This window comes from Terrapene carolina, unplaced genomic scaffold, assembly GCF_002925995.2.
Source record: "Terrapene carolina triunguis isolate 2854851 unplaced genomic scaffold, T_m_triunguis-2.0 Scaffold68, whole genome shotgun sequence".
Taxonomy (NCBI): Eukaryota; Metazoa; Chordata; order Testudines; family Emydidae; genus Terrapene; species Terrapene triunguis.
This window is the reverse complement of record NW_020664419.1, coordinates 66,473,372-66,497,144: the sequence shown is the minus strand read 5'-3', so window position 1 is coordinate 66,497,144 and position 23,773 is coordinate 66,473,372. Positions and strand designations below refer to the sequence as shown.

Here is a 23,773-nt window from a genome sequence, read left to right as displayed (position 1 = left end):
GGTGCGGAAGGGCGCTCAGGGTGGGGGGCGTGGGAGGAGGCTCAGGGCTGGGGCAGGCACAAGGTGCAGAGCACTTACCTGGGGCAGCTCCTGTTTGGTGCAGGGGGTGTGCAGGAGGCTCTGTGCAGCACAGCACCGCCCCCATGGCCGCGATTCTGGGAGCCATGATTCTGGGAGTCCCCCCCCCGGCAGGCAGGGCCACACAGAACGCAGGGGCTTTAGGGGCTGCAGGGTCCTGGGCTAAGGGGGCCCCGGGGCCCTGGGCTAAGGGGGTCCCGGGGCCCTGGGCTGCAGCTCTAAAGCCCCTTTCGGAATGCGAGCACGGGCTGGAGGACTCAGGAGGAGCAGGGGCAACCGCGCAGCCAGTGGCCGGAGAGAACTGGCGCTTTCCCCTTCAAAAGCGCTGCTTCTCTCCGGCTGGCTTTGAAGGAGAAAGTGCTACTTCTCTCTGGCCACTGGCTGCACAGCTGCCCCTGCTCTTCCTGAGTCCTCTGGCCCATGCACGCAGGGCCGCATTCTGAAAGGGGTGTTAGAGCTGCAGGCCAGGGGCCCCCTTAGGCCAGGGCCCTGCAGCCCCTAAAGCCCCTGCGTTCCGGGTGGCCCTGACCGCTCGCTCCCTCCCTCCCGCCCAGAAAGTCCTAAGCGCTGCCAAACAGCTGTTTGGCGGCGGGGGAAGCGCTGGGAGGGAGGGAAGAAGGGAGTGGGAGGAGGCGGAGAAGAGGAACTTGTGCAATGCTCCCTTGTAAAGTGAGCCAAACGACCTTATAAGGGATCATTGCACAACTTTAAACGAGTATGTTCCCTAATGGAGCAGCGATGTAACTTCGAAACAACTTTAAGCAGGAGGACGTTAAGTGAGGAGTTACTGTACGTGGAGGTTACCTAGTGGCATGGCTCCAATATGCAGCTTTGGTCACTAAAGTAATCAATCCTGCAAAAATGGAACAATCTATCCCTACCAAACATCGATGCCTGGCTCAATAAGGCTGACCTCGCAGCTAATGAACGACTGGCATTCCGAAAAATTCCAAGTAATTTGAACTTGTTAGAGGTCCCTGATTAAGGTTGACCCTGAAGATAGATCAATCTCTTTCCCTCCCCTCCTTTAATCCTAATCCTTTTTGCTTACTTTATGTATTATGTTGAATCTGCTATTTTGGTGTATTTGGAAAAATTAATAAAACATTTTAAATATTAAAAAGTTGATACTTACAGCAGGCAAGAAAATCCTCCCTCCAGTCCCGTACGGGGTAGCCTGCATGTGAGCATGCTCTAGCATACTCTGTCACTGCTCGGCAGTAAGTTTCATCATCATCCACTCTGAAGCGGTAAAATAATCCTGTCATCACTAAATCCTAAATTTAATACTCATAAATATCTGCTATGTGACATTACAGAACTCTCCACAGAGTTGGCCTTGCACAGTTAAAAGGGGTTACAGTTTTTGAGACTTTAAATAGCATTACTTAAAAAAGAAACTAGGGATACTGATTATGGTTTTGCATTTTTTACCATTTGACCCGACAAACGATGTTTGCTTTATTTTAATGTTACAACAAAGAATGAGTAACATTTATTACAAAAGATTAGCAATGCTCATTAATAGAAACAATTTGTGAGAGGAAGGGTGGTCTTGTGCTAAAGGCAATGGCCTGCAAGTCTGGAAATCTGGGTCTTACTGCTGGCTTTGTCACAGACTTCTTGTGTGGCCTTGGTCAAAGTCACTCTTTATACCTCCCTTCCCTGTCTGCAAAATGGGGATAATATTCCCTCCCTCATCAGGTTGCTCAAAGGATACATTCATTAATATTTGGGTTGTGCTCAGGTATTCCATGGACAGGAGTCACTTTTTTTAAAGTGAGAAGTTAACGGATGTTCACTGTGAAGGACTTTGTACCAAAATAGACTAGTCATAACAAGACATCTCTGAGATAGGAAAGGTTATAATATATAGTCTAAGGGTTTATTTGTCTTTCAGCACAAGATCAAGTTTCCAAAATTAGTTGTTTTAAGACTATATCGCATTGTGTGTGTTTTGGTGCTTTCAACATACCTGTTACAAAGTCACCATTTCAAAACTCCACAGTGATCGGTCTCTCTCCAGCTTGCCTCATCTAATCCAATTAAATGAGTCTTAATAGAACCAGTGACTTGGCATATAAACTACGGCGCCAGAAGGAACTTCTTAACCTGACACTAAGCCACAAGACGAGAGTTCTCTTTTATAAGCAACATAAGCCTAAATTAATGAGATCCTGGGACACAAACTTCACTCAAAGTTTTGAATATTCACACCATTCACATCACAGGTGTGAATGATAAAAAAAAACCAAAAACAAAAAACACAAAGCCTCCTGCATATTGCCTTATTAACTCAATGCCATCCTGAAAGTTTGCTTTCCATTTTTCTCCATTGCAAAAGAGAAGGTGCAATAAGTCACTGAAATGTAAATAGGCATTACAAATAAGATTCAGATCCTGCCTGGCTTCTGCTACCACTGAAGTCAATGGGAGTTTTTCCACTGGCTTCAGTGAAAACATTTTTAGACCCAAGGTCTCTCTCACCTAATCATTTCTCTGCCATTGCAGGGGGCCCCAGGCACTGGTGCACCTTGCTACTTCCTATTGTCTGTGTGTAACACATAATCATCTAGTCTCCTATGTCTACTTCAGTCTAATTTCGGTTGTTGGGTTTAGTATGCAGGTGTTTTGGTGGCCAGTGGTCTATAGGAGGTCAGATTAGATGATGGAGTGGTCCCTTCCGGTTTTAAACTCTATGACGCTAGTAAATCTGTATCTTGCTATCTCCATTGTGAAGCAAAAGAGAAAATCAAAAACCAGTCATTTGTCTCATATTGAAGTATAATGGAAGCAAGAGTTTCTTCAATTCATTGCACTGATTGCCTTCTGTACCCACTTAAATAAATAAATAGGAAAGCAGAAAGTAAATAAAGTAGTAAAAGATATAAATAAATAACATGGATAGTGATGTCATTAAGATTATTTGTTAGTGATATCATTTTTACTGAAAAAGCGGAGGTATATTGCTTGGTCAATTATTCAATTTCAGTACACATGAGGGGATAATCACTTCTAATTCAAATGATCTCACAAGGTCTAACAGAAACCAGCACTGTTGGAAATGCAGTTGGTATTAGCAAACAAGACTAAAAAAAAAACCACCTCTGAAATTAAGGGAGAAATAATGGATTGAATTTATCCCTAGCATTAGAGGATGCAGTACTCATTGTTGTCTATGAGAGTAGCAACATTTTATGCCAGGTTTGAATTTGACTCACTGTTTATTAAGATTATAGCGACTATTGGGATCAAACAGAGAAACACTGGGAGGTGAGATTGGGGGAAATGTGGAGAGGAAATTACTAAAATAAAATTGTACTGAAAAACTCCACTATCTAAAACCAGTCTGGCTATAGTTTAATATTTCAAAGAATGAAAATAAATGTTTAAAGAACACCATCCTTCTTACCTGCAAAGGTCATTCATGCAGCTAGAAATATATGAATAAGGGTCTACGTTTTCATGACAGCTGAGAAAAGGAAACTGTAGGAGTATTTGGCATTTGAAGAATATAGCCTGTGCATTTTTTAAAAAAAATCAGTTAAATAACAGCTATCATATACTTCATGATATAAATATTATTCTTTTTACTTTTGTTTCCCCTGTTGGGTGTCTATTACATTCCTTTTAAAACAAAACGATTCCCCCATTTTCTCCTATCTCCACTCATTCGCCCGGTATATCACAGTCACTATTCTTCCCAGACCAGTTTTGACTGGATTGAATTTCTTCTATAGGCCCTCAATGCTACAGCTAAACTGGCCAAAGTGACAAAAAGCATCCTCTTCCACCCAGGAGCTGAGCATATTTCCTCTGCAGTATTTTAAACTCCTCAGATAATGAAGGGGTAAGGCATCAGGGCTGGGAATTAAACCCACAGTCCAATGTGGCAGTAAATAACTGTAAGTAGGCCAACAATCCCTTGTTATTTTAATTTCATCATATACAGTTCTTCAAAAGTTCTTAGGAAAAGTCCCTACATTAATGACAGGCCTGATCTAAATCTTCTCATTCCCAATGTTTCAGTGTTTAGAGCCAGTGTTTTGCCTTGGACCAATCTCTTCTCTACAAGCTTGATATACTCACTATAGTTTTCCTGATTCTGATCTTATTTATGCTGTTCCCCCTCACGTTCTCTAACACTGGTATAGTTCCATTGACAACAGCAGAGTTAATCCTGATCTTCACCAGTGTGAGATCAGTATCAGGCACTTTGTGTGAAAGTCCTTTAGGACTCTAAAGAGTCTCATGTATTATCAATAAAGAACATGCAGATGACTATATTTCATTTCTTATGCACCTATATAACTGGTTAGAAAATATGATTTATTAACCGGGTGACACAGCATTTGCCTTTTAAAATATTTTATCTAATTTTAAATCAATCATTTATGATTTTTTCACGTGTGTTGAATTTTAGGTCTATGCAGAGCCATAAGTGCTTTGATTTGGGAAGGGCTGGGCACTTTATTATAAAATTATTGTTAATGGAAATACATAAAACAGGCTAGAGAAGGTGAATCACTATAATGCATCTAATATGAAAATGTACATTGACCAACTTACCTCGGAGGACTCTGTGTCAGTCGAACATGGACTAGAAAAATCTGAGGCAGTAGTCACACAAATTGCATCATCTGGGGTTTGTATAGACCAACTGTTTGCAAATACAGCAATGTCTTCTGTATATTCACCTACTTCAGAAAAACATCGAACAGAATCATTTTCCACAAGAACAAAGGTTTTTCTGTCAACACAAAAGCCGAGGAACCCCTCGAATGAAATATTAGAATTATTTTCCAAACAATTTAAATGTACTTACTATAAGATATATTCAGTTAGTAGTTTGGGATCTTTACAAAATTATTTTAAATTTCAGTTAACCTTTTATACCATATTTAAATTCTAAAATGAATTAACAGGAAATGTCTAGTTTTTCAGGAAATATAGTTGTGGTAACTTCATAAGGAGTCAAAGGCAGATTTCTTACTATGAGTATTTGTTTGTTTTTGGTACTTCTTTAATACATTTTATTTAAGGACCTCTATATATATTTTGGGGAAAGTGGGTATAATAATCTCTCCTGTCCCCCACCCGTCCCCTCAAAAGAAAAATCCTACCAAAACAAAACACTGCACTACACACTCCCCCTTGGAGAGAAGATGAGAGAAAGAACAAACCACATGTGACCGATGCTAGTCACATCGCTTAACGCACTGCTGGAAGGTACCAGAGACTATGGTGAAGAGGGAGACATAAGAACCAGTATATAATAGAACAGCATTCCACAGATAAGGAAACAGATGCTCAAGGCCAAGCAACAAGTCAATGTCAGAGGGAAGAGACCCAAGGTTTTCTGATTCCCATTGTCCTGCTCTAAGCACTAAGTACCACATTTACTTCATGCTCTTAAATGTGCAAAAAGAGTGAAACAGGTGCATTTCCTCTATCTTGTGGGACACAGCAGCAGTTGATACCAATACCAATCAATAGGTCAGAAGCCAGGGATACTAAAATGAGATGCATCTACAAATCCCTTTATCAAAGCCTGCATACATTGCCTCCAGATTAAATCAGCTCGGGACACAGGGAATCCAATCCAATATCTTCTAAGTCAAAATTTAGAGCTGGTCAGAACATTTTTGACAAAATGAAATTGTGTCAAAATATGCTGTTTTATCAAAGCAGAAATGTTTTGTGGAGACATATTGATTTTGACAAAGTTTTCATCACCAAGGTTTCTTGGATCACTGAGGCTCTCTGGTCACTTCCAATCAGAGAGAGAGAGAGAGAGACACTCTCACAGTCTATAGCCTGGGAGGGGGAGAATCTGATTCAGGCAAAGCAGGGACATAAACGTAGGTCTCCTACATGCCAGGACAGTGCCCTCTCACTCAGGCTATAGAATCAGTTTCTAGCTCTCTGGTCAAAAGAGATCCAATCTCTGAGTCTCAATCTCTTTCCCTCCTCTCCCCCTTCCACCTCCCCCACAAGCCCTGTACCTGGAAAACCTTCCTGAATCAAACAACCCAGGGTTATATTCCAAATAAAGACATTCTGACAAATTTTGTTTTATATTCAACATTCGAAAGATTTTGCTTTTGTTCCAGTGATGAACAAAATCAAATTTTGAAACCTCAAAAGTTGCTGTTAAATAGAATTGTCCTCCTCTGGGCAGATCTAGCAAAATGAGTAAGGTGTCATATAAAGAAAACAACAACAACAAAGAGATGGTGTGTAAAGTGGCCATTAAGAAAAACAAAAATAGAATAAGATTCAACTACTATTTTTTAAGTATTCAGAATCTGTAGCATGCCTTTTAATTTCGCTCACTTTTTTGTTTGGGGGAATCCCCATCTGGATTCATTTTTGTATCTTGAACAGTTTTAGGATTGTAGCATTGTCCCATTTTTCCACTTGTCCCACTGTATTTCGCAGTTTATTTTACCATCATTAGAAATGTTGAATTCTTAAATGTACTTTCTACTACTACTTTGGTAGATTGTGAGGTATGTCTAATGCCCCAGCAACACTACAGCCATAACCGAGTCGGGGACCTCATTGCAACTGTGTCCAAGACTTTAACCCACTTTCAGAGATCCTACAATTCTGAACTGCACTGCCAAACTGGAAGACAGTCATATGGACAACAGATCCCCAGATTTGGTTCGAGCTGTAGTGTAGCTGGGGCCAATGAGAGTAATCAGTCTGCAGACTACAAAGAACAGTTCATCTTACACTGCTGGTGTATGGAAACAGGGCCGGCTCCAGGCACCAGTTTGGCAAGCAGGTGCTTGGGGCGGCCACTCCGGAGAGGGGTGGCAGGTCCAGCTATTTGGCGGCAATTTAGCAGACGGTCCCTCACTCCCACTCGGAGCGAAGGACCTCCCGCCGAAGTGCCGCCACAGATCGCGATCGCGACTTTTTTTTTTTTTTTGGCTGCTTGGGGCGGCCAAAACCCTGGAGCCGGCCCTGTATGGAAATACCATAAAGGACTGATGAGAGTTGGAAACATTTAGATGTAGAGAGAGAGTTGCAATTTATAAGTATTATGAACCCATCACATCTTATTCTTGTGAAAAATATCACAACAGATTGCTTCTCTTTTGCACACATGGTGTCAGGGTGCAGTGTTATAAACTCAGTTCATGTTTAATTTTTATTGTGATCCATATCTCTCTGACTTCTAAAAGACAGGAATTCTGCCATTACAGTTGCCAGATTATAGTGCCATTAGTACTGTGTAATGCTGAAAGTGGAGACAGAAAGCAGACCACCTCTTGAAAGTGTTTTATGATAAACAGTAAACTAAAGAGACACTGAAACTATATTTTTAACTCTGTGTGAATCAATGATTTTTTTAAAAAAACCATTAGTTTTAACTGGCCAGATAATGTACTATGCTTTGGTATACAGACATCAAATGTCTGGAACAGAACAAATAGTACCATGTCACTGAATAACTGGAGGCTGATACATGCACTGTGGAGAGGATACAACCAGTTTCTATTGGGCAGAAAATCAAGGCTATGTGCACACACATAAACTGCTTCTCACTCTCCTGGTACAATAAATAGCACCTGGCTATCGCCCAAGAGCGATGTAGAAAGAGGGAGAAAAGCCAGGGTAATATTGAGATAAAACGTGTAATTTTTAAAAATAGCCAATGCGAGAAACTAAACTCTCCCTGTAGTTTGTTGTAGTGGTTAAATACCATTATTATTTTTACTTATATCAGGGATTGTTTGCTCCTCTTGTGTTCCCAACCTTCCTCCTCTTGTTTCACCAGCTGCGAGCTGGTGTCTGCTCTAAAACAAAGGCAGCACAGAACACTTTTCACTTGGGTGTGCATAAAATATTATCTACAGTAGACAATGGCCAATATAAAGTGTTGCCTAGAGAGAACACTATTCAGTTGAAGAGAAAAGCTGTTTTAACTTTCTCCTGCTCTGGCACCCTTGCTGAAATCAACAACACAAGCTCGTAGTCTCTCAGATGGACTACAGTGATGCCACTTGATTATTCATCTTCTGAAAATATACCATCTGCCACCACAACAAAGTATGTTAATAAAAGTGTAGCAATGGGAAAAAAATAAACTTCCTCAACAAGGTTTTTCAATTTTCTGTATTTCACCAACCAATAAAATAGCAACATATTTAAAATAACTATGTAGAGCCTCATGCTGAACTATTGCCCTTTCCAAATATTAATTTGGGTTTGTTTGTTTTTTACATCACATTGCTTTCACAAAAACAATACTATTTTGGTCATTAAAAGTTTGTTTATCAATTAAATTAAGCATGTGCTTAAGTGTTTTGCTGAACAGGAAAGGACTTAAGCATACACTTAAAGGTTTTGTTGAACTAGCCCTACTCCTTAAAATTTATGACTGGGGAAAGTGGACCAGACCCTATATAGTCTACTCAAATTGCCTGAAAATAAATTTAAACGGATAATAGTCACAACCTTTTAGAGCACATCCTCATATTTACAAGACATCAGGACCACAGAATCTGGTTGTTGTTTTTTGGTTTTTTTTATAACAAAGGAAAGGTGCATTTCTGGTCTCTTCACTTACTATTTTGTATTATCAGATCATCAGATTTATTGCCATTATAATTTCCACACAGGCCACAAGGTTTCCCTTTATGTTCTTCTGTCAGTTTAATATAAATACCAGAGCTTCCGTCCCAAGCAAGAGAAAAACCAAAGGTAGTTTTCACCAGAATATAGTCGGCCAGCCTCTCAATGAAAACATTTCCAATTGTCTGAGGCAATGTCAATCTGGAAAAATAGAACAACCCATTTTAAACACGACAAGTGAGACTAGAACTAGAAAAAGATTACATAAAATGTCACCTTCCAACTCATTAGATCTCTTCCCCGTGTGTCCTCAAAGTCTGTTTACTTTTCTGTCAAAAATACGTTTTCAATATCTGTCACTCCTGTTACTTTGCGCAATCAATTCAGTGAAATGGATTATTTTCTGGCACATACACAATCAATACAGTATTGATGCATAAACCAGAAAGAACCCACGTTGACTTTCAAATCCCATGGTGCGTTTGCAGCACTGCTGTGTTAGGAAAGACATCTTTTTACTTGTAAACTAAATAGTTTTGACATGGAGTAATTGACAGAGACATTAAGCATGGGACCCATGAAGTCATTTATACAGTTCCTTTTTAGAGTCTAAGTGCACTTTTAATTCATTTGTAAACAGAAGCAGCAACAGGTAGATGTGCCCAAAAACTTTTAAAAATATCAGTAACTGACAGGGTAATAACATAGAGCCATATCCTTCAAGTTTTCAATACAGACAACTCCCTTTGAAGTCAATAACTGTTCTGTACATAGAATGTGTGTAGAATAAGACCCTTGCTTAATCAAAGATTAAATAGCACAGAAAACATTATTAGCCATGTACAGTATATCCTCTAATATGCCTGTAGCTCTGTCCAGTTAGTGGGGACAGCTATGTTTGGATTTCCACCAGATTCTAGTATTGCAGAATCTCTGTCTTCAAAGGTTGCTGCTTCTGGGACTAATGGCAATAACCTTGTAGCTACCAGGTGTAACAACTCAGACGTGAGAACACCAGATCTACTCATCGACCCTTATATTTGAAACAAAGATGGGTAAACCTGATAGAGTTCAGGGTTTGCTGTATCTCAAACACTATTTTGGGCCTCAAAATGGTAAGACAGAAGGAACTTAAGGACCCTGATGAACTCAATTTGGACTTCTCTACAATGGGGCAATGCACTCAGCATGGACAATGACTGACTGTCATATTTTAAATAATATCAGGGTTGACCAAGGGTTAACCAAGACTAGCTAACACCATTTTAAAAAAGACAGTCCAATAATTAACATATTATAACACCATGCATTTTCCCAATGTAGAAAAACTTTCAGTCAAGGGACAGACGTGAAAAATCAGAAATCAGATGCCTTGTAGAGGCCCACCACTGAAAATAGCAAAATTAATAGGCTAACTCAGACAGGTGTGAGTGAACAACTCGCTCAACGTTTCAATAGAGTTAAGTTCCTTTCATCAAATCTGAATTTGACTTACCAGTAATAATTATAACCTCTGTGTCTTACCATATGACATCTGAGGGTATGTCTTCACTGCAGGGTTATGCCAAGCTCTTACCTGATATTGCCCCTAGTCCCTATCCCATCCACACACAAAAACCTCTCCCTGAGTTTAGTGGTACTTTCAGCCCAGGCTAGCTGGCGCGGCTGTGGGTGTAGATTAGAGTATAGGCTCCACTTTCACTCGGGCTGGTAACCAGCCCAATTTGCAGTGAGGATGCAGGCTAAATTACTCGAGTGCCTTCCCACAATTCCAATACTTCATTTCTGTGGTAAGATGTTCCAAAAACAGTCAGTTCATTTACCTGATTCCTTCTTTTCTTACTTCATGTCCCACAACAACTATTTCATCCTGGCTTGAAAAAAATAAGCTGATTGACCGCAGACAAGAATACACCGAACCATCACACTGGGGGCTGTTATGAACCTTGAGAGGAGAAAAACACACACGTGCACTAACAACAAATGTGGTTTTCTGCTCAATATTTACATACAACTCTTAATAAATTTACACATATAATATTTTACATATCTACACACCTCTCACTGAAGGATCCCAAAGAACTTTAGAAATAAATATTTAAACAATACAAGGGATCACTAATACAGGGATATACATGGTTAGAAGACCACTTTGCCTCGCGCTGCTATGAAACCCAGTAACTGTTTAACAGCACCCGGCATCATTACATAGCAGCTTAAGACAGAAAAAAGAACTGGAATATTTTATCCAATTGAAACTGCAGAGAGAATTTAGTTTAAGCAGAATATAATTACCTAGTTATGGGGTTGGGAATGATACTGAGGGGAACACCCCAGAAAAGTGCAAGTGGGCCTTTACTGCCCAAAGGCATGTGTCCTCTGAAAGATGGGACCGCCAGCAACACAATAGCCCCAGCACCGTATGGGCACTCTCAATATTGACCTAGAAAAAAAGACTGGCATCTATTGAATCATCAGCGTCCCTTCCTGCAGCAAGTAGGGGTTTATTTGGAGGTGTTCCATCCAAGTATTGATTCTGCTTGGTCCCGCTTGGTTTGAGAGTTCTGTTAGGACAGTGTCAACAACTTATATCAGCAAAAAAATGCTTTTGCCAGCACAGAGATATCATCAAAAAATAATAATCACCCCTCTAACTGGCATTACTGTACCAACAAAAGTTTTTCATGTAGTCCTACCTAAAGCAGATATGCAGACCCAAGAAAACCCTAATATATTCTATAGCACAAAAGTTTAGCTCAATGAACATCTTCTCTCCTAATCAATTTCTCTTTTCAAATCTTTACACCGGGGATATCTGGAAGCCTCTTTGATATGAAATCCTGTGTGGTCATCTATGCCCAAAACTAGTCCAGTCCACCTGTCCTGGTCAAACCACATTTAATGTAAGTAGAATCTCTATATTTCAGAAAACCTCCTCAACTCATATTTGTCTCTATAACTACCACTTGCAGTTTTACAAATCTGTCATGGAACCAATTTCTTTATCACAGTTATCAGAGTTACTATCTTTGGAATAATACAAGTCTTAACTTCATTTGTATGTAACAAATGATGCTATTCAACATTTGACATCAGAGCACTGATCACTAACATTAAATGATTCAGTCTGGGGCTAATGAAGGAGACAGTCAACTACTTTGAAGTCAGGAGAAAAGTTCCCCATGTTTGCCTAAAGAGATCATTTTATAATACAGTTTACTTTATATTTCAGAGATTTGTAGATGTTATTGCATGTGTACTTACAGAGTTTTTGATCAGCACATTCTATAAATCTAAAAAGGAAATAAACCACCTTTTGATCTATTTACTGTCTCTGTTGAGTTATGTTATAAAAATTTTTTGCATTTCATTTCAAAATCCATATTCACACACTTACCCATACAGTGTACTGAGGTTCTGGAGCACTGCAATCTTTTGCAAAAATGTAGGAACAATTTCCTGGGAAATAGTAGTAGATGCCATCAAATGTTTCAAAGTGATACTGTCCCCATGATTTGCAAATTCCATCTCGATCCTTGCCATCATTAGGTACTGGGGAGAATAAATAAGATGAGTTTATAAAATGCAAAATAACAACAAAATTACACAAGTGTCAGAGACATGTACAAAAGTAAGATATTACATGCCTAGTAGATAAATAAAACTATCTTCTGTGCTGATCATTCAAGAAATGAAATTAAGACAAGTTTTAAAACTCTTAGGTGGGAACTGTGGACCAATAAAGCCAATGGAAATTTTGCCATTGACATCAATGGAGCCTGGATTTCACCTTTAAATTATAACTAGGAATGGACCAATGAGTAGAACTGGGCAAAATTTTTGGACCCAAACTTTTTTTTTAGTGAAAAAAGGCAGATTCGGTGACAATTAATCATTTCATGAATTCATGTTGATTTCACCTTTTTTGGGGGGGAGGAGGGGTAACTAAAATTCTGGGATGGGGAGAAATCAGAACTTTTTATTTTGACATTTTTAAACTAAACATTATGATTTTTCATTTTGAAACATTTTTATTTGAAATTTCCTTTAATTTTGGTTTTAAAATTTAAATATATCTGAAAATGATTGAAATTGAAATGAAACGTTTTGTTTCAAATAAAACATTTTGTTTAACACAAAATTAGTTTTGTTTTCAACTTGTTGAAATTGCCAGTGAACCAAAAAAAATCCATTATCCACAAAACTTTACAAAGGAGAGGATGATCATATCATTTAAGTTTAGGTCAGTGTTTGGTGTATGGGCTCAGGGTGAACCAAGGCTAAGATTTTGGTTCAGTTTCAACAGCCGCTTTGGCCTACCATCTCAGCTGACACAAGTCAGTGCAGTTCCATTGAATTCAATGGAGCTACATTGGTTGACACCAGCTGAGGTTCTAGGCCTGACCTTAGAAAGTCCCTCCATGGCTGCTGTTGCAGATATTCTACAGAGCCTGAGGAATCACGATAGGGACAAACAACTTCTACCCCAATTCTACTACCAATAGATTACACCTGCCAAAACTTGTCCCATTAAAATATTTGAACATCCTGTCTGCAGAATGGGCAATAGGGCACTTTAAGTGGAAATGCAGTGATATTTTTGGTGACACTGCTAAGTAAGTAAAAGCAGATATGGTACATTATGATGCACTGGGATACTGTTACAAGTATTAATAAAATTCAGGAACATCTGATGCTCTTCTGTACTCCCATATCTCACTCTGAAATACAGCATTTGAGCCACCCAGCCTCCTTTTAGAATTACAGCTTGATTATAAGGCAATTGCAAAGTGCTCTGAACAGGTATTATTTTAACAAACTCGCCCCTAAATCTCACTCTAATCTGAAACTCAATTCCATTGCCGATTACTGAAACTTACCAATTTGGCACCTTTTACCATGAGCCTGAAACATCTGACAATCACATACACCCGCCTCTGTACAAACTGCTCCATTAAGGCATTCTTGAGGACAAGAGACTGAAAGAAAACATAGCAGCCTTCCACGTTAAAGTTATTTTTCAAACACTTATAAAGACAAATACCATTTGAAAATATAGACCAGGCAGAGAATACTGTCTCGCTCCCCCATTTCACTTACAAAGAAACACTTTTAAAACTAACAACACTATATGATTCACCATGATTTGTATTCATTGATATGAAAGAAAGCAAAAACTCCATCTTGTCTTAAGAAAGTGTCACTGTTCAGCTCATTTGATCATTTTTGCATGCTGGATGCTAGATAACAGCGATGGGAATGTATCATCTGTGAAACCCCTCAATTCACTCCCAACAAACTGAAGAGTTTGATTGACACCTAGAATCTTCTAAAAGAGGCTTTAGGTTGGTTTTCCATGGACAACCGCTATTATCAATCCCACTCAGCATACCTACTCAACCTGACAAGGCCCAAAAGTGACACACAAGAAAACTGGGAGTGGAAATAACTGTAAAGCAATGAAGGATTTGTTTCATTAGGTGCTTGGGTGCCACATTAACAGGTACATTAGAAACTGATTGTTTTTAATAACTATTTTCTGTGATTTAGCAAGTCAGAAGTACAAGTTACCATAACAAAATTAGATAGCACTGGGTTTTGCATGGGAGGTAAATACTATCAAAAGTTACACAATCTCTGGTAACAAGGGATAGTTGATGGGTAGATGGCATTTTACTGAAATCCTTTCAAACAGGTAGTGAATTACTAACATGGTACTGACCTCCTGATGGACTTTGACCCTGAGTAAGGTCCCCATGAAGGTGAGACCCAGCAGAATCTGCTCCAGTCTATCCGAGAAACAAAAAAGCAAAACCAGAGTGTTAATACTTCATAAATGGTCTGACTAATTCAATTCTAGAGATTTTGAAGCAATTTTAGGATAGGACAATTACTTTAATACATAAAATGATCTTGCGTGTATATAGAGCTTTTGATCCAAGAGAATCCCAAAGCACTTTGTAAACACTAGGTAAAATTATACACTAGGTAAAATTACATTAACAGTAATGTAAGGAATTACTTTCTCCATCACCAAAATGCAGCACTCCCTGGGGTGGAACACAGCAACAGAGGTATCAGAAGAAGGACAAGGAGCATAGCTCACTGAGATATTAGCACAAGACTATCCATCTGCCCCAAGCAGGCACTCAGCACGTTATGTGGCTTCCTAGCATCCCAAATGCTAACCCCCACACTCCTGTGAACAAGTTGCTTTCTCCAGGACTGGCAAATGGCAGGAATTTACAGGGGTTTGCATCTCTCACTGACACACAACAAAATCCTAGTACCTAGAAGAGTGACAGACTTTAAACTCATCCCAGATGGAATAATTGTCAGGTCTTCTCCCTGACCTCCTACCTCCCTGAGTTATCTTAATAGCAATGAGGCAATGGAACTGGGGATGGTCTTCGGAGGCACAGGCTCTGCCCTGGGAACCTGCTGCACAGCCCAGGAGCGTTGCCCAATAACAACACTATTTGCAAAATTGTTTGGCTATGGTTTCATTATTGTGCTTTTCACCAAACAGTCACTCCCAAGTTTCTGTTTGCTCTCACAAAAGATTTAACAAAGACCCTCCTCCCCACGGTGTGTGTTAGGGTGGGTAATTCATGGAGCATTTTGCTAAGAATGAATGAGGCTGTGGATTTAAGTTTGAGGAAAGCAGGTATGGAAAAGCTTCTCCTCCTCATCCCTGTCTTGTTATTACCATTTCCATTCTCCTTTACAAAGACCTCATTGTGACAACAGCAAAGCCCCATTGCAGAAAGGAGGGGGATTTTCGCCCCTCTGTCTTTCTGTGGTATAACCTACCTCAGCTGCTAAGAGATCTCTTTTCTGTCGAGTTGCATTAAACTGGTTTCTGGAAGAAAACAAAAAGGATCTTGTATAATCAAAGGTCCCTGAGCAACCTGAATAAGTGGTTCCCTAGGGAGAGGTGTTTCTCTCTGATTTCCAGCACGTTATCAAAGAGGTCTTTCTTGGGTTAACATTTAAAAAGGTGACTTTTTTCTTTTCATAGTCTCGTTTTACAAAATTCAAGAGTGCTCAGATCTCTGCTCTTGAACACAGGCTACTTGTTCAAGGAGGTACCTGGTATTTATGGGGGAGGGGAGATAAGCAAATTGGGCTTATAATATGGGACACAAAATAGTGAAGTTCTTTCATTAGATGCCTGAATGGTACACGTGTTGTTGAGGGGCACCAGTGCTATTTGCATGTGCAGTGGTCATGGTGTTAAAAGTGTACGGTTACCTTCCAGTGGTAACTAAATTACAATAGGCAATAATTAAATTAATTTCAGAAATAAATGGCCTCAATCTACAAAATACACTTTGTTTTATTTAACAGGCCAGATTTTGTACAATATAGTGTGTGATCACTAGATGTACTAGAAGTCATTAGATGTCCATAGCTGAGTTCTAATCCTGCTTCTATTGAATGGCAAAGTTTCCATTGACTTCAATGGGATCAGGAAGATACTCTAGTTTTGTTTTGGTTTGAACTATTACATACAACTTTCCTTGCAAGTGCTTTTTTCAGACTGAGAAAATGAATTATCATCACTGAGACTATATTTATTGTATAACACATTTTATTTGTGGGGAAATTCCTTTCTGTGTGTCACTAGAATTTTATTATTTTTATCCTGAAACTAAAATGATCTACTGGTATTTAATTAATGTACATTTTAATCAGATATGAGAATAGTCATATAAGAAACTCATCCTGTGAACTTACTTGGGCCCCTGAGGAACACCATCTTTTTGTGATTACTAAAGAGCTGCACTTGTTTTTCAAAAAAGGATTCACACGTTTAATCACCAGCTCTTTGGGAAGAGTTATTAAACGGAAGAAATACTTTATGTCTAAGTTACTAAAAGTCAGAGGTGTTCTACACAAGGCCACATTGTATTTCCTATACTTTCATCATATCAGACAAGCCTTACTGATTTCACTTGTATTTGCTTTTAAAACTCTGCAAATGAGGAACGCACACTCACCTTGGTGTTCTTCTCAAAAGAGAAAACTCGCAATAGGATCCTGTTGGATAAAAAGTGATGGAATTAAACCATTTTTTTCTCTATTTCCTTCAACGCATTTCACATGCAGACAAATGTTTACCTGACTTTGGATTAAGAAACAAGAGTGAGTTTTGTCCTTTAGAAGAGGGCTAATGACAGTAAGTTTTCCAGAAAGCATTTATGCAACCCTTCCATCTCCCTGCCAGCAAAGTTACTCCCTGCCAGCAAAGATAGAAACACTTATTTTCTGAGTGATTGATGTCTTTCGTCTTCAGAATCTGATCCTGAGAAGTGCTGAGAACCTGCAATTTCCAATGGGCCCGATCCTACAAAGTGCTAAGCACCCTTGACTCCCATCATCGACAGTGGAAGTGATGAATGCTCAGCCCCTTGCAGGATCAGACTAAAGCTCATCAAATATGAAAGGTGCTCAGAACCTCTCAGGATCAGGCTTCAATGTAATGCTTTTCTGAACATAATAATTATAAACCTTTAGTCCAATGTTTAAATCTCTCTCTAGATTTCATGCAGATTTACTTTCATTTTAAGAATATTTTTACTTTCAAGCTATGTGAAAGTTACAATGCTTGAAAAACCTCTGTTATCCTCAGAATCATTTTTCTAAGCCCTCTATGGTATCTATTATTAGCATGTGTGATGACAACAGCTGGGAGAGTTTATATAATCAGTTTGCCAAATATTTATTCTAGAGTTATAAAAAATGTTCAGACACACTGCAGGTGCAGTCCAAATCTTGAGCAAACCCATATCCTGTTCATAACAATTAAGCCTACATCAATCTGATAACACATTTTACAATAATGAGAAGCAAGAAAGCCAAGAAAAATAATTTTGTTCTTTACCAATCATTCTGTATAAAATTCAAGCATTAAAGTCTGAATTAAAAAAAAATCAAAGTCGTTTTTAGTTTCAAAAGCAGTAAAAGTGTGTGATGTAAATATATTAAGTCTGTATTACCGGTTTGTTTGTTTGTTTAATTAAGCCATGGGCTGTAGGAAATATTTGCTTTACAATGAAAGAAAAATAAGTAACCGTATTACTAAATTGTTAAGAGAAGTCTTTCTAAAAGGTTTTTAGTGTAAAAATTGAGCATAAAAGTTCTTACCTTGCAAAGAGAACAGCAGAGAATGAACCAAGAATATGCTCCAGGGTATCATTAAATTGAGTTTTCCCACAATATTCATTTCAGTGTAGCTTCTTAGTCTGAAATGTATCCAAATTGGTGGCCTTGACTATTATGGCATCTTAGAAGTATGTGTCTCTGGAATGTATAAATCTTTTATAAATTTAGATATCCGAGAAATTTAAATAAGGCAGGGCAAAAAAAAAAAAAAGAGGGGAGAGAATTCAAAAGAAACATCAAGTTTCCTAGCCACATTCAGCTTCTGGAGCTCTGGAAATGTTGCATACAACTTTTTGGCTGTGCTTCTCTCATTAGTAATGCATGGTAACTCCTTACCAGAGCCTGTATTAGTTACACTTACACTAGACCTGCAAGGCTTATTGCTCTTTTGGACTGAATCAACCCTTTATAACATTCATGGATAGTGACATGGAAAGAAATTTTGCCATGTCATGATGCTTTGAAAGATTTGTCCAACAGTTGTCATTTCACGTTTGTGTGTTTTGAAACTTGTGCTAATTAAAACTGCTGCCCTTTCTACCTTTTATTAAAATGAAAAAAAAACTTTTAAGTTCAAACTTACAATAATGTTCTTGTATAACGTACCACTAAGTTGTTTTATTGACAAATTTATTAAAGTATTCAACAAACATTTTAAATAAGACACATTCATTTCCATTAAATAAATTACCTGGATTTTAACTACCTAGTGGAAGCAAATAAGTTTTTTCCCTTGTAACATTTTGATAGTGTCACAAAAGAAAACTGCCCAGAAGTTTATAATTTTTTTTAAATAAAATGCGTTTTAAAATCTCATAGATAAGAGAAAGGGAAAAACTGTTGGTGCAGGGGCATACGTTTTTAGGAATTTTTTCCCATCCTCTTGACTATATTCTTCATCAAAATCTAATGTAAACAAAGGAAAGACACTACCTCTTCTAGCCTACCCCCAGAACTACACTAATCTTCCCTTCAAATTAATTGCAGATTTAAAAAAAAAAAATCTGTATATTAAAACATGTACATTACTAATCCAAACAACCACTTGATCATAGTACTGTGCCTTCCCTTCCTCCTAGCCCTTCCATAGCCCATTTAGTGTTTGTCATTATGTCTGCGTAGTATTCACTGACATACCATTCTTGCTGATTATAAATTCCTCAGTGTAAAAGACGAGGGGTGAAATCTTGGCCCAATGAAATCAATAGGAGTTTTGACATTGACTTCAATGGGGCCAGGATTTCACCAATTACCTTTTATTTTTATGTAAAGCATCATCTAGGTTTATGGTATGTGCATCATAATAAAGAATACTGATGATTTCTGTACGTATACATCAAGAAAATACGGTATTTACTGAGAAATTGTTACAAAGTATACTTACAGGGACCTAAAAAATAATTTGCTTTGTTCTGGGGTTTTGTTTTTGTTTGTTTTTTATTGATTACAAGCAACACACAAACGATTGTTGTAACTGAATGGTATAATTGTACAGTGATAATGCATTTAAGTACACCAATAGACAGAGATTAGAAAAACATATTTTCCTTTTAAAAAAAAAAAATTTACTTTGTGCTTTAACCAGTTTCACCTGGGGCTCTTTCATGCAGGGGCAGATTTAAAAATAAAGAAAGAAAAAGAAAATGTTATAGTAAAACCATAAGAATTGGCACTGGGACCCCAGGGCAGGTGTACTACTCGAAACTACCTCTAACTCATTGTTTACACACGAACTAGGGTGGTCTCTTTGTGCCTTTGACATGTTTAAAAGATAAAGCCAACAGCTTCCTCAAAACAAACTGGAGAATAACCAATCAGATTTCCACCCCAACCAATGCTGTATTGAGCCCATCAATGCAGCCCCCATTGCATGCCCCCTCCCCAAAAGTAACAACATGCAGCATGTCTCTAATCTCATGCTGGAAGACTATTTTAGACCCAAGTGACTTCAGAAGTTGAGGGCCTTGCATGGAAGTTGTCCTACCAGCAGTTCCCTTTCTTTTATCCATCTAGCTTGACTGCCTTCACTGACAGAGAGAGATGCAGTATTTCAAAAAGTCAGGCCTCAAGCCGTTTAAAGCTTTATAGTTCAAATTCACTACCTTAAACTCGACACAGAAATGAACAGGAAGCCAGTGCAGCAGCTAGAGCACTGGTGTTATGTACAGCTTGAAAAATGTATCAGTTACTAAACGGGCTGCCCTGTTCTACACCTGCTTCTCTTTCCAGGTTGATTTAAGCTGTAGCCCCATTTAGAGTGCATTGCAGTAATCTAATCTCTATAGATGACTCTTAGCAATGAATATAACTTTTGAAAAACAAACTCCATGATGTATTCCTCCACATTTTGGTATTTTATAAAATGTATAGTAAAAAGTCATTTTAAGCATTCTGCTTATCTGTCCATTTTGTCTCATTTATCCCATTTACTTCTTATCTTCTAGAGGAATCAATGAAAATATTTCCCAGTGCAAAATCATCTTCCCTACAACCCTTCCCCCATCTCACCCCTCCAACTGAAGACCTTGCCTCGGTGTCCTGGACTTTGCAGGCAAGAACTGTACATGATGTTTTCTAGGACACATCAGTGGTATATTTTAATTGATCAAAGGGATAATTTTTGAGTAACATATGCTCCAACATTGACTGGAAAATCAGCCGGGATGAGTAAGAGAGTAGGTTGTTATCTGTGCCTTTGCACCTCTGCTCACTGCCAAGAAGGGAGCCACTTAGTGTGAATGATGAATGGACTCCTGTCTATTAAGAGCTCGACTGAGACCTCCCATTAATTTCACAGATCACCAAAAGGAGTTAATAGATGGCAATGACTTCTGATCATTACCAGCCTGGTACAGACCCAAGCCAACAATGCAGAGATGAGAGGCTCCAAATTCTATTACCAATTCCCGAGCCATCTGGTCATCAGTTATTTTGGCCTTGTAAATATATTCATCTTTCCTTTCTTCATCTCTTACAAAAGCAGAGATGTAAAGATAATCTGACCTCAGATTCTGCCGTTCCCAAGCCCATGCATTTATATATAATTTAAAGTATCATACTTGCATAGCTCCACGGACATAGAAATATTTCTATTACCTTATTTTAACATAAAGTAACACATTAAATAGGGTCTGTTTAGGATTAAACCTAATCAGCCACCTAAAAATTATTCTATGTGTAAGTGAGATAACTGGCGTATTTGGTGCATATCAATACCTTCATGATTTGGTAATTTCACAGTAGCTTCAGAAAACTATCTACTGAAAGAAGGGCCAATTCTTATGAATATAAAGTATCTCTGTAACGAAACATACCACTGTATATTATAAAATATAACTAATATCAGGGGTGAAAGTTGGGAGAGGGGTCATCATGTATCAGTCTTTCACTCTTCTTCCTCTCCACTTTCATATCTATTCTCCTCTTCTCACATCACTGTTCTAATGTTGGCAATTCCTTTTTGCCATGACTTCAGAGCCAGGCATTTTGGAATTGATTCTTTCTCACCATCCCTTGTCCCCATCACAGCCTGGTTCTCAGGGATTCTTTTAATTCTGTACACTCTTACCCAAGGATTATTTTTCCCACCACTACAACTCTGAAAATATGAGGAGACTTCTCTAATTTGAAGCTTTCATTTACTCAGTTTTAACACTCATTTGGAAAAGAAGAGGGCCTAGACATAACTTCCCTTTGTGTTGTGTACACACCAGTGACTCTGTCCTGAAAGTCTCATGGAACATCAACTGGGTAACCAATAACTGACTGATAACCAATGTATGAAGTTATTCTTACTGTTGTTTAGATGCTATTTAATGTGTCCAGCATTTAGTGCTGGATAAAGACATGTTAATATCATACTTTACAGTATAGTGTATCTAGTTTCCTTTGTATTATTTCTTTGTCCTTGCAAAAGCAGTGAAGACAGACGAATAATATAAAAGAACCTAGAAAGATTAGAAATACAGAAAGAACACAACAAAATTAGATTAATCTTGAAATAATGCAAAGTGAGAGAAATATTCCAGAGAACACATACTTATTTGGACTGAGAAACCTAGAAAGCAATAATGCTAAAAAGAGACATAGGAAATCATACTAGAAAACATGTTAGACATTAGTTTGCAATGTGTTATAGCTGTAAAAAGGCCCATGCAGGGTAGGCCTGAAAAACACAGACATAACAAGGCATATAGCAGCAAAGCAATAATCCTCCTCTCTATGATTCTAATACACCTGCACCCGTAAAACTGCATTCATGTCTGGCAACTATATTACCAGAAAGACAGAGAAATTTGAGGAAACAAAGAGCAACAAAAGTCACTAGTGAAATAGGGGGATGACAGATAAGGTAAGGTCGTAACAGTCCAACAAGCATCCAAGGAAGGAAAGGAATTACTCAGCGAGGTAGACTGTGGTACAAGAGTCATGGGATTAAAATTAAGAAACGGGAAGGAGAGGAAGGGGGAGAAATTAAGTTGAATTGGAGGAATCACATTCAGACGATTAAATGAATTTGCCTGCATAAGGGAATAAGTAGAAGCCCCACTGGTTGGGACCTTTGAAAAATCAAGAAGGGGAAAAAAAAAAAAAAAAAGAGCCCACGAGAACACATATGTTAGGTAACCATCCTGCATTGGCAGGGAGACAAACTGAACGAATTAATAGGTGTTCTCTATCTAGACTTTCTACTATTAGAAATGACATTAATTTAAGATATAAATTCTGTATTTAAAAGTTTGTTGGCTGACTTCAAATATACAAAATTAACAGCCTCATTTAATAACAAACTTTTTAATAACCACTTATAATCTATGTGGGTATTACAGTCAAGCACAATTTATCTCAATGACTCCAAAACCATAGCAGCAAGGAGCGTCTTCAGCTTCTATAAGGACTGTGCAGCATAAAAGGGCAATCTGGTCAGTGAGGATACACCAGGCCAGAGCCACACTGGTACAGCCACTCCCAATTTTGGCTCTCCCTATGTTGTTGATGCCAGTGGCACATGGAACTTTTCAGAGCTTGCACCACACCCACAGTTGGTAAGTCCCAATGTCAGGTGGACAGACTAGGCAGGATCCACATTTGCACAGCAGCTTCCAGTCCCTACTCTGCCTCCCAAGCTTAATGCTCCTGCAGCTAGTGAGTCCTGGGATGGGGTTTGGGCCAAGCTGGAACCAGACAATTTCCAGTTCAGCCTCTCTGCTGCTGGGGGACCCCTTTCTGGTCTTACACATCTTGTTGCTGATAAGGGCTAGTTGAGGAGGGGCAGGCTATGCAAGAGCTGAGTTGGTAAAGTTGCTCCTACCACTATCGATGGTAGAAGAATCCTTTTCATCACTCATCCCCCTACTGAAGGTAATTGGCAGGAGAGAGAGAATAAATAGGAAAAACAGAGTTCTCACTACTACATCCTATTTCCACTGTGCTCTCATGCACTTAGCTCACACCAATTTACTTGTAGTATTTCAGAAAATAAAACTACCCCCCCCATCAAGTAACATTTACATTTTACATCTTATTAACAAAAATCAAATAGTCTGACGTGACATCATTGCAGAGATTAACAGAACATTTTCATGAGATCAAAATCCACTTTAGAAAACATTTTGATTCACTTTTGTTGTGGTTAAGGGCTTCTCTGTTTGAAGAAATGCCATGGAGGCAGTATGCTCTGCACTGCCATATAATATATCCAGGTTTCATTCCCCATCTCTGCGTTCAAAAACTCAGGCCTAGAAAGGGGAAGGCAGAGTTTTTATGGCCCAGGAGCTAGAACAGCTCATCATTCATCATCAACCTCATCACAAGAAGAAACCTGGATGAGCTCCAGTGTTCTAACCAGCCAATACTGCATCCCTAGATGGGGTGATGAGAAGTTTCACAGGTCAAAGGAGACAGAGGAAAGAGAAGCCAGAGAACATCCCACAAGAGA

At 38.7% G+C, this 23,773-nt stretch overlaps 1 protein-coding gene across 1 annotated transcript in view; it reads right to left on the bottom strand.

Moving 5' to 3' along the window:
* Nucleotides 1-17,896, bottom strand: part of OTOGL (otogelin like) — a 143,951-nt gene extending 126,055 nt beyond the window's left edge. Inside the window, exons 1-11 of the mRNA XM_026648946.1 lie at nt 17,818-17,896; nt 16,671-16,710; nt 15,481-15,529; nt 14,390-14,456; nt 13,548-13,646; nt 12,065-12,219; nt 10,491-10,612; nt 8,663-8,868; nt 4,648-4,778; nt 3,491-3,597; nt 1,214-1,320 (exon numbers count right to left, since the gene is read on the bottom strand). Coding sequence (XP_026504731.1) covers nt 1,214-1,320; nt 3,491-3,597; nt 4,648-4,778; nt 8,663-8,868; nt 10,491-10,612; nt 12,065-12,219; nt 13,548-13,646; nt 14,390-14,456; nt 15,481-15,529; nt 16,671-16,710; nt 17,818-17,896 — 1,162 coding nt within the window. The remainder of the gene's footprint in view (nt 1-1,213; nt 1,321-3,490; nt 3,598-4,647; nt 4,779-8,662; nt 8,869-10,490; nt 10,613-12,064; nt 12,220-13,547; nt 13,647-14,389; nt 14,457-15,480; nt 15,530-16,670; nt 16,711-17,817) is intronic.
* Nucleotides 17,897-23,773: the final 5,877 nt, after the last annotated feature.